The sequence below is a fragment of the Cygnus atratus genome, chromosome 1, assembly GCF_013377495.2.
Source record: "Cygnus atratus isolate AKBS03 ecotype Queensland, Australia chromosome 1, CAtr_DNAZoo_HiC_assembly, whole genome shotgun sequence".
NCBI lineage: Eukaryota > Metazoa > Chordata > Aves > Anseriformes > Anatidae > Cygnus > Cygnus atratus.
The window spans coordinates 114,094,500-114,105,021 of NC_066362.1; the positions used below are offsets into that span (position 1 = coordinate 114,094,500).

At 44.6% G+C, this 10,522-nt stretch overlaps 1 protein-coding gene across 1 annotated transcript; it reads left to right on the forward strand.

Moving 5' to 3' along the window:
* The first annotated feature begins 7,423 nt into the window (after window positions 1-7,423).
* B3GALT5 (beta-1,3-galactosyltransferase 5) lies at window positions 7,424-8,890 on the forward strand. Its single transcript, XM_035545938.1, has 2 exons — window positions 7,424-7,555; window positions 7,934-8,890. Exons 1-2 carry the CDS (start codon window positions 7,463-7,465, stop codon window positions 8,888-8,890), a joined length of 1,050 nt encoding a protein of 349 aa, XP_035401831.1. The 5' UTR covers window positions 7,424-7,462.
* Window positions 8,891-10,522: the final 1,632 nt, after the last annotated feature.

Consider the following 10,522-nt stretch of genomic DNA (forward strand, 5'->3'; position numbering starts at 1 on the left):
CTACTTGTAAATGAGGGTGCAATACGTAATTAGTTTTGGGGGACACAAACTCATAAGTATAATTTTTGAAGCACAGTGCTCCCACAGATCAGTGAACCAGGCTTTTGGAGTCACAGCACTGAAACCAAGAGCTGAAGGAAGAATTGTTGTCATTGATTTATTTCATTATGAAGGCAAGAGAGTGGCTGTGAGTTGTACATTACTCCTGTTCAGCACAATGAACCACATTGTCTCATGCTAGGGAAGGCTGCTCTGGTGCATCCAGATGTGGACAGCCATTAACCTTTGGCATGATCAGGAGTTTGGTATGTAGCACGTGAAAACAGTAATTGTATTACACCCATTGATTCACAAGGTAATAATAAAAAAGGAAGAGAGTGCATTGGCATTGAAGAGAAATCCAGAAAGGGACATTTGGCATGGAGGCTGTGAAGGGAGGACGGAGACAGAAAGTTTTCAGACCAAACTTTTGGATGAAATGACTACCAAGAAGGGTAAACGTCCATCTGGGAGGGCGAGGAGGCTGCGCCCAGAGGCGCCGCCATCTTCTCCATCCGCGAGGCAGGACGCCTCTCTGCTGGTTGCCTGCCAGCTCTCCATTGATCGCCCGTATTCAGTAAAACCATCCCAATATGCTCCTAAAAATGAGGAAAAGTGACAGCTCTGGGTGCTGGGCTGCAGTGGCTGCCCCTGAGCTGACAGCCTGAGCTTTGCGCAGGGAGCTCCTGTCACAGCCTCTGCTGCCCTGCTGTCCTCCTGCCTCCTGAGAAAGGACTTTGGCCCCATTAACTGCCCAAACTGGTATTTTGGTGGGCTTTTTTCAGAGCCAGGATGTCATCAAGAGGATTTTGTAGGAAGCTTGGAAAAGCAAAACTACATTTAAAACAGAAGTTAGTTTTCCTACTTGGCTAAGTTCCCTGGAAGTGCATTTCTTTTTGACTCTTCAGATGCAGCATTTCTTTCCTGTGGTGTTACGGGAGCAGCTCCACTTCCTGCCAAACTTTTTGCTGGTTTTGAGAGCAACGCTGTGTTTTGGCCTGAGAATGCTCTGGCTTTTCCCAATGAGTGTTACGAGCACATGGTCATGGCTGTGTCAATGAGGTCAGCGTGCATCAAGAGCACGCAATTCTTGGTGAATTTTTTAACAAGGAGAAAGATAAAGCCTCTGATGAAGAAGGTCCAAAGCTCTGTGAAAACATGCTCGCCCTGGTCTGTATTCTCCTGTAGGTATTGGCCACCAGGGTACTAAGGTGTGCACCTCTGGCCTGGGCCATTTCAGGAATGGAAATCTGCACAGGTGGTGCTGCTGTGTCTGAACTGGGAAGACTGTGTCTGGCGGATGGGAGCCGTGAACCTTTGTTCTCTCCTCACGCCTCTCTTGCTTGTGAATGCTGTGTGGCAAAATGTTTGTGTGCCTGGATGATGCACCTGAGAGAGCTGCCATGCTAAGGCTGTGTTTATATGCATGTGCTCGCTCCTTTGCCTACCGGTGCTGTAGTTCACCTCTAGTATATTACTTGGGTACTATGGGAAACATCATTCAGAGAAGGAATTGGCATAAACTGCTCCCTGAAGAGGTAAGAAGCGAGAAGGAGCTGCAGCAGGTCAGGCAGCTATTCTAAAACTGTCTGTGCTATAGCACAGGCATAGGAGATCTAGGGCAAGCAGGTGAAACCTTCAGAGGCTTTTCCTCCATTATTGAATTTTAAAAAGTTTTATACTTATAAGTCTCTCTCTCTCTCTCTTTTTTTTTTTTTTGGTCATGTTCTTTCTTCGATTATTAGGAAAAAAGTTTCTCTACTTGTTACAACTGTAACAGTGTTTAGGCTGTATTGATCATGATGCTTAAAAATATAGCTGTATGCATATATCTGAATGCAGATCCTGTACACATAGAATTTCCTTGGGATGAGTATTCTAGAATTTAACACATCTCTCAAATCTGTTTTTTACCCTAGAACTACTTAATTTTTCAAAGATGGACTTGTTTCTACTCTTCATTTTTTAAAGAAAAAAATGTTTTTCATTCCTCGTAAGATCCAAAGTAGTAAATAAAACAAGCGCAATCTTCTACGAAGGCAATTCAATTTGCTGGTACAGTTACATGGTCAATAGGTCAAATGTGCATTAGCAGCATAATGACGGAGAACAAGCCAGGCAGCACAGTAGGATTTGCAAATTGGTGACAATAACGCTCCTTCTGCATCCGTCATGTAGCTGCTCACTTGCAGCATAGGAGGACTCTTTGGATAGGCAAGATTAGGGATGTCTGTAACTCTGTGTAGGACTGGTAGCACAAGCACCCTGGGTTGATGTGTGATCCTGCAGCACAGAAAGGGTTTTCGGCTACCTGGCTCTCTCCTTCCACCTGCCCCTCAGGCTATTTAACCTGCAGTGCCACCTGCCCCACAAGGAAGAGTCTTCTTTAAATGTTTTTCCATTTAAAAATAATAGGAAAAGCATTCCTTGTGAGGGACCAGAGTCCACAAGTCTTGTTCACATGGCTTCTATCTTGTCTTGGTGGCAATCCCATTATGGTTACTACTGGTAGAATAAAATACTATTGTTTGTGAAAACAGAGAGAAAAACAAAACAAAAACCAAACTGAAACAAAACAAAACAACACCAGGATTTGGCTGTAAATAAAGTGTCTAGCAACTCCATGTTTCAGTGACAGAAACTGGCTTGTATGAAGCACAAGAACAATGTCTTGCATAGATTTGCTGATGGACTGACGAGAGGAGAAAATTCTGATATTGAAGGTTGATGACAAGTAGCAGGGAGAAAAAGGCTTCCTGTGATCTGACAGAAAGACCAAAAGACGGCTTTCCCCTGTCCTTTGCCCTTTTTGGTTTTCCATCTTCCTTGCCAGCCAATCTTGACTTTCAGTTTGGGTGAGGATGTTAATGTATGCTGCCGTGCGTAGTTCCTTCTGAAGTGAAAAGAGATGTTTTAAAGCACTGTGGAGGAGACATTTAGCCACACTGCCTCAGTTGCTACCTGCGTTCAGTTGGAGGTGGCATCATGGCCTGGATCGGCCACCATGGGTGGTGGCCCCGTGGGATGTGGGCACCAAGAACTTTCTTGGGCAGGGGTCAGCTGGTGCTTCAAGGGGGCAAGGCAGAGTTGTGCGTCCCTGGGCATTGCTTTATTTCAGATACAGGTCAGATGGGTTGGCTGGCCCTAGCTTCTGAGCTTGGCCTAATGAGGGAACCCAGCTGCCCATCAAAGGAACAATTTTTCTCCCCTTGAAATGTTAGCCCAGCCACTGCCTCGCCAGGGACCTTGACTTTGGGAGCTCAGAGCTGGCCCCCGCTCTTCTAAAATGCTTGTGTTTAGGAAAAAAATAAATGTTTCCTGCTGTACTTGACATTTTCTAATTATCTATGCACATTTAATCCCTCTGTGTGTCCTGCTGAGCTTCTGAGAAAGCAATTTAAAGGCTTTGTTCCAGTGAAAATCAAAATTTAGCAGGTATTAGTAGTGCTTACACCAGGACACACGCTACTTTTGCTTATTAGGAAAGGCAAATTGGCATTCCTCTGCTGGCTTTAGCTGTGCCCAAGGTTCTTACTCCCGTTTGCATGTTTCAATGACAGCCAGGCTTTTTTTTTCAAGGGTCTGCCTTGTAGCAGCCGCGTGCTTCTCTCTTGTACAAGGTGGTGACTGCTGCTGATGGTCAGAAGTGCTTGGGTTGTCTTGTGCTTTGGGTCCTTCATGGCCACTGCCTGCAACCTCAGTGCAAAGCCAACGGTGATCACCCACTGCACTCAGTAGTATGGGAGCAGCAGCTTTGCCCCAGAAAAATTTAGCAACCTTTAGTTCTTTAAATTGGTATTTTGAATCTTTTTCTCATGGGGACTCTAGACCTACTTACCTTCTCTGCTGCCAGCCAGATGGCTTTCCCTGACCCATATGGCACGTAGCCCTGATCTCCTGGTGCTGTTTAGATAATTATACTGATTAACAGACCTAAAAGGGGTGATGGATTAATTTTGATGGAATAACTAGGTTCAGTCAAATGAGTTAACATGGCCCATTCATGGCAGAACACAAAGGAATTTAGCAAGGGTCAGCGTTGTAGCAGACACCCCAGAAAATTTGCTCAGCATGGCAAACTTCCACCACACTTGGGAAACCTCCTGGGACAGCAAAGATGCATTTTCCCCTTTCTCCTCCTTTGCTGAGAGAAATGAAATTCAGGGAGGTTTTATCTTGGTGAGTGCCAGCGAGCTCCAAGTTGCTGTTTTGCTGCTTTCCAGATCACTCTGAGACTCAGGCAGGAAGTGGCTCCTGGTTCTCCAGCGAAGAGCTGCCACTTCAGGCCCCTGGGGATCTTCCCGAGCCGAACTGCAAGGACCCCCAATACCTAATGAGTTCAGCTGCTTGCAAGGCAGAGGACGGCAGCTCAGCTGTCTGGGATCGCAGACCTACGTTACCTTCTCCTTTCCTTCCTTTGCTCATTTTGGGTGTGTGCCAGGACAGTGCCCAGCTACAGGCTGCCGTAGCTCTGGTCCCAGGCTTTAGCACAAACCTGGCTGGGTCTACCGGAGCCGTATCGCACCCTGCCAGGCTGGGTGAACAAACCCCTCTCTAGGACATGAAGCAGGTAATTTTTTAGCAACGCGCTACATGAAAATATTTTGCAGTTGCAACAATAGGAGATGGAAAAAGCCTTGGAATAATTACAAACTGCAATTTCTGACTCAGATCAGAGAGAAAACTCAAATAGACCTTAATGCAAAAGGATTTTCTCTAAAGCCTAAAAGATTTATTTTGATGCTAGGGTGCTCTTCAAAATAACCTATGGAAAAGAGACTGATTGCTAATAAGAAGTCTCCATTGTTTTCTAGACCACCTTCTGTAGACTTATTGTTCACTTCACATTAACATTTCCAGGACTCTTCCATAAAGATAGCTGCTCACAGGCTGGAAATCTTGAATCACAGGCTGTATTATTTGTCAGATGCAGACAAAGGAGAAAAAATACAGTGGAAGTCAAATTTAATTTAGCAACCACGTGTCTTGTCACACCTAACCCATGCTGTAGAACAATGCTTCAGGCTGGATGACTGCTAAATGCACTCGTGGCCATCTTGTGCTGTTTAAACATGACAGAAACCGTTGTTTTCCACCCATCTTTCGTATAATAGCAATTTTCCCAGGAAATGAGGGAGACAGAGCATCTGCTTCACCCATTAAGCTAACCCTGCTGTTTACAGGTAGGATGAGGGTGAGATGGGGGCTCAGGAGCCAGTGCCGGTAGGATTTAATTCCCCGATAAGACATTTTACATGGTCCCTTGAATCTTCCTACCTCTGCGAGAGGGAAGGAGAGAAGAAGCACCTGGTCTGGGGCTTGTGGGGGTCTGCAGGGCTGGAGGCAGTGGCACGTTGCTGCAGCCAGGGTGAGCGCCCGGACCAGGGCTCAGCATGGGATGCAGACGGGTCGGGAGGCAGTGAAAGGTGAGCCCCCAGCCTGTGAATGCCTGAGGTGCTGCTCATACCTCTGAGGGATGATGCAGAAATTTCATTTGAGAAAAAAATAATAAATAAATAGTTCACAGTTCCACAGTTCATAAGTCTATATTTGCTTTTGGTGATTAAATCTATGACAAAAGCCAGCATTTCCCAGCTGTCAGAAGAGACTTTGCTCCAGGAAGTCAATATTTCTTATCAGAGGCCACTGACCCACTGGCAGTAGACAGGGACCTGCTGTGATACTGCATGTTTACGTTACGTGTGACTTTCAAAGTTTACAACTACCTTTCACAATTAACATAAATATGCAAACATTTGCATAGCCGGCACATCTATAGACAGCATGCTTCTTCATCTGCAGACTGAAAAGGAGGATGGCTACTTGCCAGGATACCTGCCAGGATGTGTGGTGGGGACTGCTCTGCCAGCCACCCACCCCAGGGGCTTTTTGCTTTTTTTTTTTTTGCAGATGTGTTACCAGTGACCAAACCCAGAAGCGATGTGAGAGGTAGCTGCAGTCAAGCCATCATCAGTCTGATTCTGCTGAGATCAGGTAAAATGAGCGTGGTGTGTTATGGTTGCTTGCTTTTGAGGATTTCCAAAGAAGTTTTAATGGGCTTCCACTGAAGGAAGGGCTTATCTGAAGGGCTTCTGTTTGCAAATGTCCTGGAAGTCCTGCTACAGAGCAATGGCAGACCCTTGAACAGCCTCATGAGAGGCAGTGACAGGAGCAGATCCCTTCTGCAGTTCTGTTGGCATTCTCAGAACATCATAATATATATATATATATAATGTGTATATATACATATATACACACACATATGCATATGTATATATACATATATACAGACGTATATATGCATATATATATGCATTTCCTGCTATCTACACTCTCACACAATTTTACACATGCATTTAGTTAAAACAACTTTTGAATTAATCCCAAGTAAGCTATATATACATGAAAAAAAATCAGATTTGAGGAATATTCAATTTAAAGACAATATTTTCAATACAAGTGGCAGAAGAAACATGAAATTTGTTTGCATTTTCAAAAATGATTAGTGAATCATTACAGAAATACATTTCACTATGGGAGGAGTATCAGGATCCAGGACTCCAGTTGTGCTCATTTCATGCTTTTGTGGATACCTATCAAAATTAATGGGACTGTTCTTACAGGTAAGGTGAGCTGGACTTGGTCTCAGGCACACCTGGCTGGACTTTAAAATATATTTACGCCTGTAATGAAAAACCTGTTCATTGCATGGAAAGGGAATAAGCTGTGTCTGGATTTGTGCAATTTGAGGGCACTAGAGTGGCTTGGGGGAGTCCAGGCAGAACTGTCCTACTCAGAAGGCAGAGATCAAGTTTCCCTGAAATCTGCATCTCTGAGGCTTGTCAGCTCCTTTTTTTTTTGTGTTTTTGGATGTAAGGCCAGATCAAATTCATTGTTAGGGAGGGGGGGAAGAGGAAGGGAAAGCTTTTCCCCCAGTGAGAATTCCTGGTGTTCTGAAACAGGAGCTGGTGGGGTCAGGGACTGCGGAGCTCAGGCATCAGGCTTTTCTCAACAGGTTAATTTATGGAGGTATATAATCCTTTTTGGCACTGTGGCCTTTTTGGCTTTACTTCCATTGTTTTTGTCTCTCTTAGGATTTGTACTAGGTTTGTAACCAGTTACGCAGCACATTAATCTGTTACAAGGATGACCGAATGAGTGTTGTTGTTGTTGATGGGACCTCTTTCACCTAAAAGCATAGGAGCGTACAGACTACCCCCTTTTCCCCTCAGCATGCCCTAGTGAGTCACCTGAATTCTGCAAAAGGGGAAAAATCCCAGCAATCTGACCCACTGCTTTTTTTTTTTTTTTTTTTTTTCCAAGCAGCTGACCCGATGTCAAATAAACGGCTCATGGCCCTTCCAGCAGCAAGACCGGGAGCAGTCTCTGGGTTGGTGCAAGAGTCCCACGGGATGCAAAGAAAATGAAGACGGGAGGAACCTGGTTAGGTCTGCTAATGGGCCAGGGCTTGCTGGCTTCAAGAACCAGACATTTTTCCAGTGAATGGATAAATATGGTATTTAAAAAAACTATTACTGTTATTCTCTCTCATCTGGCATGAGCACATATCTGCCTCTTCCCCACTGTCTGGCTTGTGAGACAGGTCTGAAGCATTGGTCAGGGTGGCCTGGTGTTGGTGAGCCCTCTTGTGTGGGTTTGTGAGGATATATGGGCTTGGGGCCAGGTTCAGGGAAGCAGGAGTGCAAATTTGATTGCCAGCAGAATGCCTTGTAGGGACGATCCTCAGAGAAAAAGTATGTGGGTGAGTGCCCTGAAAAAGGTAGCTTTTAATTAGAGATGACCTGGCTTTAAATCCCTACGCAGGGAGTTTTGTATACAGCACTGAAAGGAACTAGATATTTTTTAATATGCCATTCCTTCTTGTTTCTTTCAGATGGATTTCACAAAACTCAAGATTCTTGTTTGCCTTGTAGGGCTTAGCTGTGCCAGCTTCTGGTTTTCTTACATGAATTTGACCAAACTCTGTATATTCTGTGAAAAAAAACAGAATTCCTTACTACCTACACAGACTTTTAGGAGAATCCAAGGAAGCTTCTTGCAGCTCCCAGATATAGATTGCCATAAGAACCCGCCTTTTCTCGTCCTGCTTGTGGCATCCTCATACGAGCACAGCAATGCCAGGATGGCCATCCGGCAAACCTGGGGGAAGGAGAGAATGGTGGCCAGCAAACGCCTTGTGACATATTTCCTCCTGGGAACCACTGTGAATCTCACACAGCAGGCTGACATCACTGATGAAAGCCAAAAATACAAAGACATTATTCAAAAGGACTTTATAGACACATACTACAACCTGACTTTGAAGACCATGATGGGAGTTGAGTGGATTCACAAGTTTTGTAACCAGTCCAGCTTTGTGATGAAAACCGACACAGATGTGTTTGTCAATGTTTTTCACCTCACTGAGCTGCTTCTAAGGAAAAATAGGACCACAGGGTTCTTCACAGGCTTTTTAAAACTGCATGAGTACCCCATAAGGGAGAGAGGCAGTAAGTGGTACGTGAGCATAGAAGAATATCCAGGAAAGACCTACCCACCGTTTTGTTCAGGGACTGGCTATGTTTTATCCACTGATGTTGCTAGTCAGATCTATAATGTTTCAGAGAGCATTTTGTTCATCAAACTGGAGGATGTATTCATAGGACTGTGCCTTGCCAAATTAAACATTCAGCTGGAAGAGCTTCATTCAGAGCAGACATTTTTTCCAGAAAAGATTACATTCTCTGTTTCTCGCTTTAAGAAAATTGTGATGTGCCATAAAGTAAAACCATCTGAACAGCTGAGCTACTGGAATCACTTAGTGACAGAAGAACACAGAGGAGTGCTCTAGCACATTCCCTGATTTAATTAACAAGCTGAAATGCTCCAAATTTACAGGGCTGCTCTTGACTCCAGCAAAACTCCCAGTTAATTCTAGACCCATCATGTTAAAGACAATTTTCATGGTTATTTTAATCTCCATTTCTGCCTCAGAACACTGTAACCTCTTTCTCTCCTATTCACTCCCATATCTTTCCATCCCTTCTCTACATAAGCAATTACTAATTTTTTTTTCTAAGAGATGCAGGCACACAAAACTGTCCTCTCCATCGATCAACTCTCCAAATCTTGCTGCTACAGGACTGGGAACATATCTACGGTGAAAAAAAAAAATAATCAAAGTTCCTTCATTCAGAGAAAAAAATTGCACTACCTTCTCTGTCTCCCTTAATAGATTACTGCATTTGCACTCATCTGTGCAGGCATTTAAGAAAAGGTGATTGCTGCTGTCAGGGCATTCCCCTCCTGGCACAGGGAACCACAGCTCTGCAGTTGTGCCTTCGCAGTGAGCTCTGCGAAGGCAAAACTGCATAGTGGCACAGATACTTCCTTCAATCTACACGTATTTTTTTTTTCAGAGATGGAAGAATTTTCCCATGCAGCACTCCTGGGATAACCCTAGGTATTGCAGACCACCTTGTGAACATGTAAGACTACACATGAAATGCGTAACATGAAATGTGCATTTGTTTCCCTGTACATGCCACCCATTTGAAATGATCATATGGTAGAGATGGATCCATATCACAGAATCACAGACTGGTTGAGGTTGGAAAGGTCCTCTGGAGGTCATCTGCTCAAACAGGGCCACCTAGTGCCAGTTGCCCAGGACCACTTGGGTTGTGAGTAACTCCAAGGAGGAGACCCCACAGCTCTCTCGGCAGCCTGTGCTAGGGCTCCCCACCCACACAGCACAGAAGTGCTGCCTGGTGTTCAGACGGAGGCTCCTGGGCTCCACTTTGTGCCCACTGCCTCTTGTCCTGGCACTGGGCACCACTGAAAAGGGCCTGGCTCTGTCCTCTTTGCACCCTCCCTTCAGGTATTTATGGACATTGATGAGATCCCCCTGAGCCTTCCCTTCTCCAGGCTGAACAGCCCCAGCTCTCTCATCCTCTCCTCACAGGAGAGGTGCTCCTCCCCCTTCATCATCTTGGTGACTTCACTGGACTCTTCCAGGTGTCCATGAGGAGTGTCTGTGCAGACTGTCCAGGTCTCTCTATTGCAATAGACCCAGGAGATGCCATTTACATTTATGCCTCGCTTTGATTGATTGAAAGCTACTGTAAATGGTTTATCAAGGCTAAACTAGATTCCTTAAAGTGAACTAAATAATGTATCTGAGATAGATGTTTTCCCTGTGAGGAACTGGGTGTGTATGGTGGAAAAGACAGCAGGATTTTTCTTTTATAAACGAGACCTAGTAAGAGAATATGGCCCAGTAATCATTCAGGCTAGGAAGCTCATTTCTTATTTCATTACCAACTAAAGACTCAGGAAATCACTGGGATGTCTGTAGGTTTCATAGATAAGGAATTGAGTCCTTACAGCAGATGCAGAGAAAACACATTTGGGCAGGGAGGCAGGAGTTCATAAATTCATGAGTTATTCAATACTCCTATTTCATTTGATCCACGCAAAGAAA

Excerpts from the sequence above, each read along its gene's own strand:
- B3GALT5 (XM_035545938.1), top strand. The coding sequence starts at position 7,463 with ATGAAGACGGGAGGAACCTGGTTAGGTCTGCTAATGGGCCAGGGCTTG. Across the intron at positions 7,556-7,933 it reads CCAGTGAATGGATAAATATG|ATGGATTTCACAAAACTCAA; the intron begins GTATTTAAAAAA and ends TGTTTCTTTCAG.